The 18,491-nt window shown below is 40.6% G+C and overlaps 1 protein-coding gene across 2 annotated transcripts; it reads left to right on the forward strand.

The window, feature by feature from the left end:
- Positions 1-2,081: 2,081 nt before the first annotated feature.
- dis3l2 (DIS3 like 3'-5' exoribonuclease 2) lies at positions 2,082-14,812 on the forward strand. 2 transcript variants are annotated; one of them, XM_069684046.1, is made up of 21 exons: positions 2,082-2,171; positions 3,088-3,860; positions 3,953-4,083; positions 4,384-4,437; positions 4,650-4,751; positions 4,892-5,075; positions 5,281-5,345; positions 6,395-6,624; positions 6,711-6,884; positions 7,093-7,172; positions 7,275-7,387; positions 8,047-8,154; positions 8,426-8,659; positions 8,750-8,829; positions 9,022-9,205; positions 9,443-9,529; positions 9,619-9,766; positions 10,026-10,156; positions 10,796-10,900; positions 12,361-12,465; positions 12,831-14,812. In XM_069684046.1, the coding sequence occupies exons 2-21, from the start codon at positions 3,110-3,112 to the stop codon at positions 12,930-12,932; spliced, it is 3,168 nt and encodes a 1,055-aa protein (XP_069540147.1). In that variant the 5' UTR covers positions 2,082-2,171; positions 3,088-3,109; the 3' UTR covers positions 12,933-14,812. The 2 variants fall into 2 exon arrangements, with proteins under 2 accessions (XP_069540147.1, XP_069540148.1); XM_069684047.1 differs by having other exon boundaries at positions 3,974-4,083.
- The last annotated feature ends 3,679 nt before the right edge of the window (positions 14,813-18,491 follow it).

An 18,491-nucleotide genomic window follows, 5' to 3' on the forward strand; every position in this document is an offset into this window, starting at 1 on the left:
TGCGACGGCTAACACACATCCATCTAAAAAAGATGCATTTAAAAAAGACCAGAGCTACTATAGTAGTCTTCATTCAGCTGGTTACTCACGGTTTGTTGTCTAGCAGTAGTCCAGTTGATGAACTATTGTAACAAATAGGATATGCCACTGCACCCCAAAGTAAAGAAACAGGATTCAAACTTTCAGTTTATCAAATGAATAAGTAACTGATTTTGAAAACCTGTTGAAAAACTATTTTGGCTCTTGCATCCAAAACTCTCTCCTCCCAACATTTTTCCTCAAAATGGAGCCAAGGGGGGCCGGTTTAGCTCAGTGGTTAAATCGAGCGGCCCATGGACAGAGGCCAGAGTCCTCATTGCGGCGGCCCTGTGTTCAACTACCACCCTCAGCCCACTGTCTTCCCCCGTTTCCAACACTATCCACTGTCCTCTCTCTTAATAAAAGGCATAAAAAAATTGGAGCCAAAACAAAAATGAACAAAAAAAGTGTCTCTCTTCTCTTTCTTTTAACTTTCTCCGTTTACTGTCTGAGGCTTTCGCTTCAACGTCCCCCTCTCTAGGGTTTCTTCTGGACTGAAGTTGTCTCCCACCAACAAGTGTGGATGGAGGGGACACATGCCTTAGACAGACTCCAGGTAAATCACTTTCTGCCATTAGTCATTTATCTCCAAATGGATAATTTGTCGGTCTCTTGTCAAACTGGGACAGCCAACCCAGCTCCACTAAAATAGAAGGGACCGGTCTATTTCCACACAGGTTGCCACTCTTTTGTTCTTTTACAAAGCGATCTCTCATTTTCCCACAGAAGACCTCATTTTTTGCAAGTGTGTTGGAGATCTCGCTCAACAAACTGAGCGTCATTTAGTGCTGTCTGTGGTCTCCCATGAAAGTGTCGAACAGAATTGTACAGTTTCACACACACTTTATCTTCTGCCATAGCTGGCTACAATTCTTTAGCTTGTCAATGACAACATTGAACCAGAAGTCCACTCCTTTTCACTGTTATTTCTAGTTTGTTTAAGTTAACCCTGCTAGGTCTAACAATAGTTGCAAGTTTGAATGATTTACACCTGATAGCATGTCTTCATTTTTGTCCAGGCCAGTTCACAACTTTTAAGTAAATGAAGTTGTACATTATTGCTGCAGGTTACTCACAGTTTGATGTCCAATTGAGCCCACTGATGAGTAAATACAGAGGTAAGGTGTATATGTGAATGTGAATTGTTATAATAATAGAACATGCCAAGGAAACTCAAGGTAAAGAAAGTAAACAAACTTTAACTTCATCAAAGTAACAAGTAACTTATTTTGAAACTCGCTGGAAAGCCATTTCTGTCCTTGGCGCCCTGACGCTACATGCACAACTGGTACTAATTGCGATGACGTCATCAACGTGTGCCAGTTTGTCCAGTTTATTAAACCATTATGGGAAACATGGGGCACATAAATGAATTTACCTCATTATCTTTAACATTTCGCTTATACAACATTCTTCCTTTAAAATTACCCGTAGCCTACTACAAAAACATATACCACACCTTTTTCTGACTGGAAGTTTCTTTTCTTCACTCTGGATGAGTTGTTTGCCCAAGTGACACAGCAACATCTTTTCAAGTCTTTGCTGCCCTCTAGAGGTTACCCACTTACGTTTCCAGCCGGGCCCATTCAGGGGTTCCTCAGAAAAATAATGGAAACGCTCGTTGAATACTGTAATGATGTCAGAATCCATGATAATTTCCTTAAATATTGATCCATCTGGGCATGTTTAACACAAGAATATGCCAATAGTTCCGTGTCCACTCCAAAAATTACCGGCTAATAACTTAGATTCAGGGGTTGACAGGTCTAATGCAATAACAAGTCCCTATAGTAGCAGGATTGTCCCTTTACGTTTCCTCCCTGTACTCCTTTTCATGTCCTTGCAAATGTTTGATCAAGCTAAAAGTTTTTTTATTGTATAACATTTATTAATATTACCCCAGAATATTAAAATATACATTTTTACATTTTAGAATAGGGCAGTGCAATGCGCTGGGCTAATTCCAATATTTCCGATAGCACCCAAACGTAGCATCATTGTAACCATACATGACGACGGAGGAATTGAATGTATGAGCTAACATTTTGCCCTGAACGACAGCTAAGTTACTGAAGTTACAGACAGAAATTAAGGTAATGTTTGGAATTTTGAGATTGACAATATTTCCATCCTTTTGTGTGCTGGTTATTGTGGTCGGGGTTGCGATCGTTTGACGTACAAGTAACGTTAACGGTTAACGTTTGTCAGTTAAAGCTAAAACAACATCTGCGGTAGCAAGTAGCTGATGCTAGTCAGGCATGCTAGTAACTGTTAGCTAACGTTAGTGAACGCTAACGTTTAGCTAGGTTATGAATGACCTTAGGTGTCATGTTAGATGTTCGACATTAAAACTAAAGACAACGAGATGACACAGTGTTTTTTAATCGTATAATCATTGACCCAAAGAATGTTATTTTAGCTTACACTAACGTATGTAACCTACTTATTACGAACTGAACTATATGATGTAACATAGGTAAATTACTCAGCAACAAGGCAGGGCTCTACTGAAGAGTATTTTTCTTCAAAGCAACTTAGGACAGTGATCTCCTTTTTCACATGTTTGAGTGTACTGAAAGCATGTTTACTTAAGGCTACGTTTCTTTAAAGCTCATGTGAGGAGTTTTTGTTTTCTTATGAAACAGACTGAAATTAATTCTGCGTCCTCTATATGACCTAATAAAGCAAACAAGACCATCAGCTACATGATTATTTCTATATAGTTATCTTTAAGGCCTGAAACTGCTGGGGGGGTCAGATGAAGACGAAGCGATTCATTTCAGGCTGCCTTTGTTTACATTTTTCAGGGCAAAAATTGAAAGTGAGTGATACATATGACTGTTAAAAGAAAGCAGGATGAGATTATTTGTTAAAAACCAACACTTAAACTAATAATCTCGAAGTTCTCAGTTTCGTTCTCTTTGGCGGCACCTTGTAGTGATAAAAGGTAAATGCTTTAACACCTTAATCATGCTAATGGTACCACTAACAGTGTTTTTGTCATTTCAGAGACAGCATCAAGGATTGTCTCATGGATTCTCCGAGGCACTCTAAAAATGCTAACCCAAACCGGGAGCCAAAACGCAGCCAAAATCAGCCCACCGCTCCTCGCCAGAAAGATGCCTATGCCAGGCTTCTTAGCCAGCACAGCAGCAGCAAGTTCAGTCTGTATCTGGAACAATATGCAAGGGACACAATGTTTCAAAGGGACGGAAATGGGCCTAGCACACAAGCCCAGAGTGACAGGCTGAACATACCACAGAGAAAGAGGGACCAAGTGCCCTATGATTTATCTGATTCAAGTGACTTCTCCCCCTCCTCGATGAAAAGCAAAGAAGAAGAGAGCTCATTGTCATTGTACATGGAGAAACTAAGCACCCGCAGTGCTCAGCAGGACTGTGAGAGGAAGCAGGGTGTCGCTGACAGGCAGCGCCGGGGACAGAGAAGGGACACCGCCACCAGCCAAGATGGTGACATTGAATCTGGCGAGGAACTCAGCTCTTTCAAACCCAATGACTCAAAGAAACAACAGAAGCAGCAGAAGAAAAATAAAGACTCCCAAGAGACAGACGTATTTGTTGGACGCCCCCAGTCGCCAAAGAAAGCTGGTACAAGCGGACAGGAGCAAGAGAAGACGACAAAGTCAAAGAAGAAAAATCTGCCAAAGTACCAAGAAGAGGATAAAGTAAGAGAAGGGGCCTTTAAATGTGAGGTAGACCCTCAAATGTCACGGCCAAAGTCCCCTCATGGCAAAGATAAAAAGCAGCAGCAGCAGCCCAGAGGTAAATTGTAATTTTGGTGTGCACATTTAATTTGGCACTTTTACTTTTGATCATTTATGATGGATTTAATAATTAAGTGAAATCTCTTTTAGCTTCTGTTGCCAATTCTCCAGCTGACAAGAGTAAGAACAAGGGAGGCAGAGGATCAAAGAAACAAGTGTTTGAAGCCTACATGACAGTTGAGGAGGTTTCCCATGGCCTGAAAAGGGGAGAGCTCATTCAGGTACAAACTACAGTTACAGGTCCTTAGAGTAAAGTGCTCAGACTTTGTGGCTCTAGCAATTTTAGTATTTGATAGTTTTTAATTTGAGTTTTGTAAGTATTGCACAAGTATCTGTATTTTGTTCCTTCTTTATACCCACACAAATCTAAATCCATTGTGCCACTTATTTCAAGGAGAATTTTCTAAACCAGACCTTGAACTAAGTGGTATCTAAACACCTGGTATACTGACAATTATATTATTGCAACAGTAATTTACAAAGCACACTGGTGAATTAATTTCTACATACTTTCTCTTCAGGGTCAGTTAAGAATCAACCCTAAGAAATACCATGAAGCTTTCATCCCATCTCCTGTAAGTTCAACCCACAGTCATTTCTTTGTTTTGCTGCCTGAACAGCTGGTTTTACAGGTGCTATAAAAGAACCATATAGCTTGAATGTCGTATGTCTAAAGTGTGCTGTATAATATATGTAACTTGGCATGTGATTTTATTGTATCAGCTTAAAAGATGTACTTTTAAAAGTTACAGACAGGACAGAGATGATAAATGTCTGATGTTTGCAGGATGACACACGGGATATATTCCTGGATGGGATTGTTGTTCGTAACAGAGCGCTGAATGGAGACATTGTAGTGGTGCAAGTCCTCCCTCGAGAGCAGTGGAAGGTACAAATGTCTTCAACTTTTGCATCGATTTTTCTACGTTTGTATTATCATAAACACCAAATTTCAGCATTTTTTAAGAGGACACTGAAACACAAGTAGTGATAGTTTTAAACAGATGATGAATGTATGCGTCTCTCCAGGTTGTGAGGTCGGATACTGACTGCGAGGGCGCCAGTGAGTCAGATACCCAGAGAGACAACACGGTGCAAATGGCAAAGAAGAAAGCTCAACGCACCCCAGGGCCTGATGTCACTGTGGAAGACCAGAGCAGCGATCAGGATGAACTCATCAGAAAAGTTCAGAATACCACGCTCACTGACCCAGGTACTGTGATGGAGCTCTGATTAAAGCAGCTGTTGCACATGATTACTGTAGAAATGATGCTTTCACGTGATAATAATTCAGCAGGTAATGCTCAGCAAATTCTGTTTGAATTTTTATTTACTTGTCCTAAGAGAGTATCAATGCACAGTACACACAATAGTTCAGCTAATACATGTTAATTTGTCCTTTCATCTGATGGAAATAGGGGAACCTCTGGAAGACCCCTCAACCCCCCGACCCAACGGGGAAATCCTCCAAAAGACTGCTAAAGTGAGCTTCTGGCCTGTGTGTTGTGCTGCAGCTGATACTCCCTCCATCCGCTCCTTATCCTCAAGCATTTCCAAAATAAAAATACCATCCAATCCAATCCAAATGTATTTATAAAAACTGGTTGGTCAAAGTGCTGCACAGTCAAACATAAAAAATACAAAACAATAAAACACTTAAACCAATTTAAAAACAACAGGACAGTAAAATAGTAGAAAGACCAATAGGAAAGGAAAAGGAACAAAAAGGCAACTCTCATGCGGAGATAAAAGCCAAGTAATAAAAGTGCGTTTGGAGCTTTGATTTAAAAACAGGCAGTGTGGGGGACAGCCGAACATGCTGCTGCGACTGCAAAGGCTCGGTCACCCCTGAAATTTATCTTTGACCTTGGGACAACCAGAAGCAACTGGTCTGTAGATCTGAATGTCCTTGATAAAAGATGTGGTTTTAAAAGGTCAGAGAGGTAGGTTGGAGCAAGCCCATTTAACTTTAATTTATAAGTTAATAATAAGATCTTAAAATCAATCCTAAAAGGCACAGGGAGCCAGTGAAGGAAGGCCAGAGTAAGGAAGATGTGCTCACCTTTAATCGTACAGGTTAAAAGACATGCTGCAGCGTTCTGAACCAGCTGCAGGCGAGACAGAGAAGCTTGGCTCACTAAAACGTACAGTGCATTACAGTAGTCAAGACGAGTGGTGATGAAAGCATGCATAACCATTTCAAAATCATTAAAAGTTCAGCCGCAGTTGGAAAAAGCTGGATTTCACAACCGAGTTTATCTGTTTGTCCATTTTTAACTCCTTATCCATTATAACCCCCAGCATCTTTACTCCATAATACAGCTATCCCAGCTGGGGCAGGTTAAAAGGTTCATTAAACTTGACCTTTTACCATTAAAAGTAACAGCTGTTTGCATTAACAATATCTTAAGATCACAAAAGTTCTGCATGTTCTTTAGAAGCCGTTTGTTGCTTTGCTCTTCTGCTCAGTATGTTAAAAAAGGTCTTATATTTCAAAGTCCTCACTATTTTCCCCTTTCACTTGTCTGCCAGGTGGTGTACATTGTCGAAAAGAAACACTCAAGAGCTGTAACGGGCTTCCTCAAGTTCCTGCCAGATAAACCTTTTGCCATGTTCTCCCCTGTGGACCACCGGGTGCCACGGATTAACATTCCCCTCGTTGACTGTCCCGAGAACTTCAATTCCCGCTCAGGCGACTACACCAACACCTTGTTCATATGCAGGATCACCAACTGGGCTTCAGACAGCAACTTTGCAGAAGGGTGAGTGTTTACATTCAAAGTACATCCGGCCTTGAAGCATTTCATCGTCCAACAACTAACTGACTCTCTTCTGATGTTTCCTCCAGTCGACTCGCTAAGACTCTTGGTCAGGCTGGAGAGATCGAGCCAGAGACGGAGGGCATCTTGACAGAGTACGACGTTGATTCCTCTGAGTTCTCAGATGAGGTGTTGAACTGTCTGCCCAAGGACCTGCCCTGGACCATCCCACCTGAGGAGATGAGGAAGAGGAGGGATCTGAGGTAGGACTGTGAAGCCCGTAGTTCTGCTTTTTTTGTCTTCATTATAATAAGCTGCCGACAAATGACTGCTCAAATGCCTGATGGTACCTGAGCAGTATTTATAGATCATTCTTCGTCATACGTTGACAGAAAGCAAGTGTTCTGCATTAAGTCTTAATTAAGGTCATAAGTTTATATGATTCACAAAGCACTGTTGTATCATGTGTAGGACGGAGTGCATCTTCACTATTGACCCGGCTACCGCCAGAGACCTGGACGACGCTCTGTCCTGCAAACAACTCCCAGATGGTAAAATACCTAAGGACGATGATGATCATGAATTGTGATTATAGTCAGATCTCAGTACTGTTCTTGTAGGGGATTGAAGGTTTTGGACTGTTTTTAACACAGGTAACTTTGAGCTGGGAGTCCACATCGCTGATGTGAGTTATTTTGTGGAGGAGGACAACGCTCTGGATGCCATCGCCAGCCAAAGAGCAACCAGCGTGTACCTCGTTCAGAAGGTGAGTGCTCCTTGATAATATTTAGCTACTTCACTGGATCATTGTTTGTAGCAGTGGTTCTCAACTGGTCTCGCCTCAGGACCCACCACTTAATGACAACTTGCGAAATTTTTCATCCATGGTGCAGTTTGGACCTGAGGCCAGACGAAAACTTCACAGTATGTCAGCTTCACAAAACACAACGGTATAATAGTCAACTAAAATGACCAGCAGGCAGCAGTGTGAGGAAGATGTTCCGTCTACAGTTTATTCATTTAGCAGCCTTTTTTCAGCAGAAGTAAACTAAAATAGTGCAACATAACTGCAGCTACTGTATGACTCATCAAGTTTCCAGAATGTCAATGTAACTGGAGCTGGGATCATCCAATCAGATGGAGTGTGAATAAACTACACTACTACACACACGTCATAGGAAACCCATGTCCTTCAAAATAAAAGTGCAGCATAAACTTTTTGCCACAACTTTCAAGCACACCACGACCCACTAAGAACAGCTCTGCGACCCACTTTTGGGTCCAGACCCACCAGTTGAGAACCATGTGTTTGTAGTATCAACAGAACAGATTTTTTGAATCGTAAGACTTTTCTTTCTCTCTTTTTTTATACAACTAACCTCAACTCATGTGCTCAATGTGTTCATGTGTTTTGTCACTGTCCAGGTGATCCCCATGTTGCCCAGGCTGCTGTGTGAGCAGCTGTGCAGTCTGAATCCTCTCACTGACAGACTCACTTTCTCTGTCATTTGGAAAATCACTCCGGAGGGGAAGGTATGGATGTTTACTAATTCAGTGACCTGTTAAAACTGCACTCTTACATGTATTTACATTGATCTTTCAGTTACAAGTAAAACGTATGAACATAAGCACACAGGGAAAATAAGTAACATATATGCAAAAAGCACAAGCATGAGGAAAAGAAAAGATAAAGAAAAGATAAAGAAAAGATAAAACTTACATTTCGGTGGTTGAAGTAAAGCCGTTTGTTATTTTCTTTTATCCTTATTCTCCTTTGGCTCGACCTCCTCTCACTCCTCTCCAGATCCTCAGTGAGTGGTTCGGCCGCTCAGTCATCCGCTCCTGCGTGAAGTTGAGTTACGACCACGCTCAGAGCATGATCGAGGCCCCTGAGAAGATGTTCTCTGCTGAGGAGCTGCCCCCCATGGACCCCGAGCACCCCGTTGATGAGATCCATCAGGCTGTGCTCAACCTGCACTCCATTGCCAAGAACCTGCGCGCTCAGCGCTTCTCAGGAGGAGCCCTGAGACTGGACCAGGTCAGTCCTGGTAGACTTGACTGTGTGCTGTTCTGTGTCTTTCTCTTGATTGACTGTTTCTCTTAATGACTTTGTTATGTTGTTTTTTAGTTGAAACTGTCTTTCACCCTGGACAAAGAGACCATGATGCCTCAAGGCTGCTACATTTACCAGTACAGAGACAGCAACAAGTGAGTCACATTCCCTCCTCAAGTACATCTTACTCTCTGTATTAAACATTTTTCTTCTCTAAAATGAACATTTATCCGACATGAGACACGTACAGTTTCTACTGAAACGTATTCCTGAATCTGAATCAGTCTGTCATTCTTTAATATCAGTCCTCTGACCATTAAACTCTCATCCACATCTGTGTTCTCCAGGTTGGTGGAGGAGTTCATGTTACTTGCTAACATTGCCACAGCCAACCACATCTACCGCAAGTTCCCTGAGCTGGCCATGCTCAGACGCCACCCTCCGCCCAAGGCAAAGTTGGTGGATGAGCTGCAGGAGCTGTGTGACCAGCTGGGAATCACCATTGATCTGTCGTCTGCTGGAGCGCTGCATGTCAGTAATACAGCCAGTGTAACCCAGGTTTTAGAAAGAAGTAGAAACAGCATCAGCATATTAAGATTTTCTTTAAGTGAGATATACAAGAATATAAATCGCATGAATTGCTTTCTAGCTCTTTTACATTATCACAAAGGGAAATGGTGGAACTGTTGCTCCGATAACAAGAACCTGACTTTAAATATAATTGTATTGCTTAAAATCTCTTCACTGTTCTCCTTTTCCAACATGCAGAAGAGCCTCAACACTACTCTTGGTGATGATGAGTATACGACTGCCAGAAAAGAAGTCCTCACCCACATGTGCTCCAGACCCATGCAGGTAGAGCTGTCTGTGAGATTGAATAAATATTTCACAATAATTTTCAGTGATGTTTCAGTACCTAATCTGGGTTATTGGTCTTCTCCCAGATGGCGTTATACTTCTGCTCGGGCGGCCTTAAAGACGAGCAGTTGTACAAGCACTACGCCCTCAATGTTCCTCTCTACACTCACTTTACATCACCCATCAGACGCTACGCTGACATCATTGTCCACCGGCTCCTGGCTTCTTCTCTGAGTGCGTACCAAAGTCTCTTTAACACACACAAAAAGAAAATAAATAACAGATTGTCCTGATTGTTTCACACAGAGCTGCCATTGTTTGCATGTTTGGTTGATAATGTTGAAGAGAGCAAAGCAGCCTCACATCTAACAAAGAGTTTATACGTTGTTTGTGTTGTTGCCTTTGATTCTCCACTTAGTGCTTTTTGCTGCTCCTGCTGTGTGTGTGTCTCTCAGTTTGACATGTGTGATTCTTTTTCTGTCTCTGCGTGCAGAATGTGGGCCTCATTTGGGGCTGTCAACACAAGAGGTCCAAAAACAGGCTTCACACTGTAATGACAAAAAGACTGTGTCCAAGAGAGTCCAGGAGCTCAGCTCGGAGCTCTTCTTCGGAGTGTTTGTTAAGGTGGGTGTCTAAAGCCGCTTTTCCACTGGTCAAAAAGCTCGTTAACACCCGACTTTTTTGCTTAATGGGAAAGACTACAATCGGCATTCAGACTGTAATTATCGCCTTGTCTCCGATCGGCATTGATGGGAACACAAAACCTGTGTTGGCACGCTAATCTCCGTCCCCTTTCTGGTGCAATGTTATGCTCTGTCGGTAACTCCTGCGACTCCTTGTCATCTCAGCTACAAATTCCGCCCGTCTCCGTCCGAGCAGCACTCGAACATCGTTCAAAATTTGTCTGTGCCGAGTTTCATACACAGACTGAATGAGTAATAGAAACAATAACGACTTAACCACCGTGACATCTTCACTGTTTACTAACCCTGTGTCCGGCGCATTTGTGACTTATTCCTAAAAAGACGACAGCTGACTTTCATTTGAGCTCCTAATTTTAATGATTTTGGTTCATATTTCAAATTACTGTGATTTGAGTCACACAGTCAGGACGCTATGGTGACCCTCAAAACTAATCGAGTTCAGCATTAATCCAGATGCCTAAAATATAGAGGAAAATGTGACATCGGACAGTTCCTTTATGTCAAGTCAGAACCATTTTGTCAGTATGCATGAGTTATATATTTTTCTCTGTGTTCACAGGAGTGTGGTCCTCTGGACTCTGAGGCCATGGTGATGGGGGTGCTGGATCAGTCCTTCGATGTGCTGGTTCTCCGATACGGAGTGCAGAAACGCATCTACTGCAAGGTCAGCTCCAACACGCTCCACCTACTCTTCACTCTTAGTAGATACATTTGCTGTATATTTCCTGTATAGCTATTTTACTTTCTGTTGTTCGATATTGCCTTTTTATGTTCATGGGGAAAAAAAGAATTGTATTTTTTCCGTCCATTTTTTTATGGAATCTACATGTTTATTATCTTATCTTTCAAATTAGTTGACATTACAGTTCAGCTTTGTCATTTATCTTACCCAAGCACATCATATACCGAAAACTAAGTTAATTAATGAGAGAGAAATGAGGCTGTTGATGGTGCTTCAGAACAGAACAGTCCGACAGGTGGTCTCAGACTGTAAAGCACAGGGTGGAAGTGCAACACCTGACTCTTCTTCGGTCAGAAGGAATACGCTGGCATCCAGGGACTAGGTTCAACAGTCTTTATTTTCCACTACCAAGAAGGAACAGCAGTCTTGAATAGTTGAACTTTACATGACAAGTAGAGATATGTTTGGTTGTGAATATATGGGTGTGGTCTTCACAAAAGAGAAGAGTGAAACTTAACAGCAGCGGGTATGTGGCTCACTGCTCCGGAGGCTGGAATAGACTAACAGAACTGCACTTGGAACAGTGTCACATCATCAAGCTGGGGCTGCTGGGAAATGTAGTTCTTAAAGGACTGCTACACTCGACCTTTCTTTTAAGTCAATGTTAAAACACTAAAGGGGTTCTTTTGGAAAAGAAAGAAAAACTATAAAACTCTTAAACACAAAGACAAAATCAAAGATCTGAGAACAGAGTTTTTCTTCAAGATCATTTTCACCCTTTTTATACTACATCAAATGAAAATTTAATTACAACAAAAATAACCCTTTAAATCGACCCTCTATGAATTCAAGAGTCCAAAACTAACAATATGAATTTACATAAACGACAGCTCGCCTGATAGTCTTTTTAGTCCGTTTACATCCTGAAAGCAGACACGAAATCTGCCAATGCCGCCGTCCATTACCAGGAAAAAATACGAGGAGGAAGAATAATCACTCTGTATGCCAGAAGGGAGAGCCTCTTTTAGTTTCGTCCACAGTTTGTTCAAAGTTCTTCCCTTGCGTTATATTTTACATTCATTATCAAAAATTATCTATGGATTATCAAATAGTAGCTGCAGTAACCTTTGTCTGGGGCCACACCATTCATCTCTGCCCAGCGCCCTATGATCCTCCTCTTTCATCTACGCCATAGTCACAATTCATAGCCATAAATGCCACATACACACACACCTTTATATCACAGTGGAATATTTTAGTTTCACAGCATTAAAGGAAAACCACACATTCAAAAACTATAATCTATGTCTTTGATTTGAGACCTTGTAATGCACTCCATTTTATGTGGCAATGTCACAGATCAACGGGGAGTTTTCTACATAGACGTAGGTTCAGGACAGTTTGATCTGAAACAGTTTGAAACCGTTTGTTTCTGCCTTCAGTCTATTACGGGTCTGGACTCTTTCCACCATCGTAAGGTGGGGAAGAAATCCGAGCTGACTCTGGTCTGGACACAAGAGGACCACGAGAAACCTCCAGAGGAGCAGGTGAGAACCACACACACTGGAAATGCTTTGGTTATGGTATTCCCTGTCAAATGAAAATATTCTAACAGTAGTGTGTTTGATAGCTATTAGACTCTTAAAATGCCCAACCAATAATAAATTAACATGATGTATTTTACATGAAAATGTCCATGTCTCAGGTATTGTATATATATTATAGGTTTGATTGCTCTCAAAATAAAAATAACAGCGATAAAGACAAATGAATCCCGCAGAAAACAAGATTACTAACCTGTTCTAGTCAGAGCAGCTGGCTGAGGTTAGGATGGTTCAAAGGTGTTTTGGTTAGAACAAGTTGACTGAATATCTAAATAGCAATGATCATAATTTCTTGTTTCCATTTCCAGGTCATTTCTATCTTCACATTAGTGGAGGTGCAGCTCAAAGCGGACGGTGCACCTATGAAGTACAGCGCAGTGATCAAGAGGCCCGAGGAGAACGCATCTTAAACACTTGTGCCAAACAGCACACAAACATCTTTATGGACATTTTGAGTTGCACATTTTCTTTTGCTAATCTGAAGAACTGACATGTACTTTAGAGCCAGTATTACTGTGGTAGACTGAGAGACCACTGGTCAGGTCCGAGTCAGATTTCCAATTAGAGTGTCAGTCTTAACTTTTAGGCCCATTACTGTGTGTTTTTTAGATGTTAGCCCACTTCCTGCAAACTACACATACACATGTACATTACTGCTGCCATTTTTCAAACACATTGTGTTAGATAGTTTTAAAGTTATTGTGAAAGGGACTTTGTTTGGTCTTTCTTTGGTTTCAGTCATTTGTGTAATATGTTGTAGACGACCAGACATAAGGCATAAAAGGCTAGTTGACTTTTATTCCTCAGAAGTTTGTAGAAATAAAGGCCATATTGACGGTTTAACTAAAAAAAAATGCTTTGGAAAATGGTTAACTGTATGACGTGTATGATTTAAAGGAAGTGGTTTAAAAACATGTAAATATTGCTGACTCTATTTAAGCCTACATGTGCTCCCTAAGGGGCAAGGCGGATTTCAAACTGAATTATGACTCGAGTCTCTGTAAAAACAAAGGCAGCAGTGAGTTTTAATTTACTGTAGATTTATTTACCAAGTGGAGATAGTAAACTGTCGTACACAGTCTAATGTGTGAAAACTGACTTTTAACTATTTTAAGTTTCATATCAATTACTTGCTTCCTGATTCAGGACTGAGGAGAGACCTTTATTTGTTTGCAAAGCAATAGAGTGATCCACACTACTGGAGCTTTTTTATCCGGCTTTCTTAGACTGGCTGCTTGTTTGGACAGAGGGAGGCTGCATGGTACTTCAACAGTAAAAATGTTGCATAATAGCAGAGTAAAACATGTAAATTAATGTCTGCTTAGAAACAAAATACCAGCTACCACATGTCCTCCGTTAGCTTTATATTGCTGTCAGTATTTAAAGTGTATTTATAGTTCAAGCAGGAAGAGTTTCTTCTGGGTGGTGAATGAAGGAGGCTCTTAACGTCACAGTAATGAAGTACTGCTTGATTAAAATCTTTAAAAATGGGTGTTGTGGATCTACCACAGTGGTACATTTTCTGTTTTTAGTGTGCCTTTCAGGACGGCTCTTAATTTATCAACTCATTGTTACTGTTTTTAACATAAAACATGGGAATGGCTTGAATGTGAACTGCTGCTGAAAATGGCTGGTGGCCTTGAGATCTTAATGTATTCTATTTTTGCTCATTTTAAAGTGCTTCCAACTGTTTATTTTTTTAATGCTCAGACTTGACATGTGCAGCACTAATACTTTATGGACCTCATTTATATTAACTGTGAACTGCAGCCTTAATTTAGTCAAGTGAAGATAAAACAAGATTTCAGTGAAGATGCACTATTAAAACGGTTGTGGGACTTCCTTTGTGTTTTAACCTCTTGTTATTTTTCACTCATTCAGGTTTGGTTTAACAGTGCCATGTAGCGTCACAGATTAGCTGCTACCTCTACAAAAATGTCAATTTTGGATATGAAATCTATTTTTTTTTGACAGATTATTTTGAAGCTAGGGCAAAGTTATTAAGCTATTTTGTCTAACATGGACTGGCGGTTTTGGATAAAGCTTTGCATTTATTTAGACTAAGTTAAGTGCTAATGCAAAACATCTGTGCTGACTTTGTAGGATGTTAATCGGTGATTAGGATTGAAAGTAACCCCCTCTTTGAAAACCTGTAAAAACTTCATTTGTCTTTTCTCATGTTACTTTGATTGTAGTCAGTTGTACTCTGCCAAACTACCATACTGAGCAATAGATAGCTGTCAATGTCTGTAGGAAGTAAACATGAATTAAATCCATTGGGAAAAACCCACTCAAACTGTTTCTGTCTAGTATTTTAAACTGAATTTTCGACCACTTTAGTTGTTAAAGATGAATGAAGCACAAATTAAAAGCAAACTTAAATAGAGCGTGACCCCTCCTGCCGGTGACACACTGCTGATACTAAAGAACTACATTGTGGCTCTGCCCTCTGTTTAGTTTACGTAGATTATCTTAGTTTTCTTTATTATCAGGGAGTGTTTGTCATCAATCCATCATAAACCCACAGCACCAGCATGCTAGAAGATAAGGAGGTAGAGTTACACATCACAGCTGATGACTCTGCCTTTATTCTCGACAGGAAGGCCTACTGTGCCACACCTAGTTTAATAACACTAGGTGAAACAGTACAGCCTGTTAAAGCTCCTCTGAGGAGTTTTTGCTGGTTATGAAACAGTGACTGATTGACTGATGAGCTACAAAAGAAAACCAAACCATCAGCAACAAGATTGATTATGTCTATATTGTTATTTTTAATGCCTAAAACTGCTGGCAAAAGGTAGGTGTCAGACGAAGCTTTGTCCGCAGGGGGCGCTAAAATCAACACAAACCAAAAGTTCCTCACAGGAGCTTTAAAGGTATAATAAGTAGGATTTTCATTGCATTTTGTCAACTACACATTCAAACTGGGCCCCTCCTCCTGGGCTCTTCGTCACCAGAAGCTCACTCTCACTCTCTTGTGCGAGAACATGCCCACCCCGCCGAGCTAACACCGACAGCATCACAGTTAAGTTTGCGCTAGCATGCTAACCGCTGATTAGCTTTGTGCTAGCATGCTAACCACCGGTTAGCTTGTCCTATCCGGTTTCAGCCACCTACCTGTCCGACAGAAAGAAGGCCAAACTCCGCATCGCTCTTTCGCCATGTTCGCCGGTCTGAATGGGGCCCAGGTGGTAATTTGAACCACTCCCACACTCACCTATACGCTGTGATTGGCTCAGGGAACCGGAGCAGAACAACAGAATAGATGCAGAGGGAAGGGTCTCACAAGGGTCTGCACACATGCTCACCAACACACATGTAAAGAGGCCCATAAGTGATGATTTATATTATATATATAAAAGCCTATATTTTGTGTTTCTAGGAAAATCCTACTTATTATATCTTTAAGCTTTTTTTTTTCAGAAATTAATTTATGACAAGATAAAATCTCAGTGAGCGGTCAAAACAAAAAACAAAGCATGACTAAGTGTGTATGAAAGAGTCATTTGTAGCGACAAACATCACACAACTGTTCTTAGCCTTAGCTTTGCTGAGTTTCATAGCATCTGTATAATCTCTGTTTTAGTTGTACGGCCCACAACCTAACTGTTTTGATAAACTCACCGTTCTTATAGTTTCATTTTTGTAGCTGATTACAACATAAAAAAGCTGAGAACCAACTGTACACAACATATCACAAACAGCAGACGAACTTAGCAGCTAGCTACAGAACAAGTAGCACTTTAAGCTAGCTACCAAAGGGCTATATTTTCCCAGCAGGGCCAAGCTAAAAGGAGAGTGGAGCTGTATTAAATAGATAATACTTCTAATGTTGCTTTTTGTTTGCTTGAAGTGTAAAAAAGCAACTTGTTGTGAAAAGGTTCAGTCAACATAAAAGGTGATTACATGTCATTCTTGATTTTACAGCTTGTTTCTGCTCTGTCCAAAAATCTGTTCCTTTAATAGTTTCTATAGGATACATGGTTAGTTGTTATATGTTAATTTTTTTAAAGACTATGGTAGATACGTTTTTAGACATGGAATTTTTTTAGAAAAGTCACTGTAGCTCGAGACTTTTAACGGTAAACTGTTGTAACGGTGGGAAAGTCAGCTGTCTTGGCGAAACCACGATAAAGTGATCAAATACTGCCATGAATTGTGACACCAAAACACCAAAATCCAACCTATTTAAAAACTATAGGATCGTGGAGGAATTAAACACAAATAAATAAAAAATATAAATAAATGAATATGCCATTAGATGCACTAAAATATTAAAAATAAGGCATTATTTAGGCATTGGTTAATTGATCAAATGTGACTTAAATTGATTAAAGGTATGTATAAAGAAACTGTCACATTGTTATTGATAATGACGTCATGTAAATAGGTCCTCCTATTCGTAGAATTTAATACCACTCATGTCAATCAAATGGGTGAACAGTAGGTGAGTGGAAACCTTTGTTTTTGACCATAAAACGACAGCTTGTTTGGTGCTCAAAATCTCGACAAATGTTGACAGAAGCAGCTCAAAAAAAACCCCACCCAATCTGCCAACACTGGGACTCGTGCTAAACCGCTTAAGGCTGTAGCAGAAAGTTCCCACCATGTAGTAAATTCAGCCTTTCATTAGTAAGAAGAAGAAAGTCTTATTTTTAATCTAAATGTGTTTAGAATAGCTTGAAAACAAAAAGCAGCTGTTACAGCATCATCTTGATAGGCCATAACGGTGGTTCAGTGACGTCATTAGAAAATGTAGTCAAAGGTCAGGCTGATGAGTTTAGACAGGAATCTTATCTTTGTATTTAACATCATTAACTGAGGTGCATTAAGGAAACGTCTGTCTATAGTCTTAAGGGTTAACCTTTGGAACAAAACCCAGTAGCTCGTGTAAATTGTTCACAAGAGTTTTTATTTTGCCTCTTTTGACGACTTTGCAGTGAATTCCTTATCACATCTGAACACTCTGACACCAGCGAATAACCAGCAGAGACTCCCATTGTTGTCGAGTGTAGCCACACAACCCAACAATATATTTTTACAGTGGTGCAGATAAGTGAAATTACTTCAGTAAAGGGAGGTTTCCCCAAAGGTTTGAAGTTCAGTTTCTAACCTGACACTGGCAGTTCATAGAATTTCTTTACAGTTTAGTTCTGTGATGACGTGACTTATCTACAACCACGGAATCCCTGCAGTATATAACTCATAATATGACTGAATTGATAACCACCACACGCAGATAATTAATGCTCCTGCTCCTCCTTGCATTTGGAAGATAGTTTAGCCATATATTTAATCTTTATAGCGGTGAGAGACAGAGATCCACAGCAGTGTCTCCTCTGATTTACATAACCCGGGTCCAAAGGCTGCACATAAATTCATTAAAACACTAACTGAAGGACAGGCCGCATCAAGGCCATTTATGTAAAGAGCTGCCAAATATCAACTAAGATTGTTCTGTTATTGCGTTAAAATATTGTTTTTGAAGGTTTCCCCAACAGAAAGATAGAAGAACTGGGCTCAACATGGCAGGGAAGACACCTCCTCCATGACAGTACAGATACATCTGCGTAAGCGACTGGCTTCGTCACCTCTCCCTTTATGCTACACGCAGTTCAAAGTCAAAGTGCCATAAAGTTGATCTGTCAGATGTGGGAGAGCTGTGTGCTTCCTCCTTCCTTACACTGAGACGGATTCAAGAGGGCGATCGAGACAAACAGCAGCTCCACCGCCGGCTGGCTGAGTGGGATTTAATGAACATTGCTGATTAAAGGATTCTAAGGTAGACTTCTTAACTGTTCTGTGAGGTAAATTAAATGCTTTGTTGCTGTGTTGTGTAAATACATGTTGACCAGTGGCATTGAACACAGCACTTGTCAAAGAGAAAACCTCGAATTGAAGTTGTTTATAGTGCTGATAAACTAACTACACTTTCTTTGTTTAGGGAGAAGGAACGCTGGAATTTGGTG

Source organism: Semicossyphus pulcher, unplaced genomic scaffold (genome assembly GCF_022749685.1).
Source record: "Semicossyphus pulcher isolate SPU_LCO1_2020_fin unplaced genomic scaffold, fSemPul1.0.p SCAF_7, whole genome shotgun sequence".
NCBI classification, from domain to species: domain Eukaryota; kingdom Metazoa; phylum Chordata; class Actinopteri; order Labriformes; family Labridae; genus Semicossyphus; species Semicossyphus pulcher.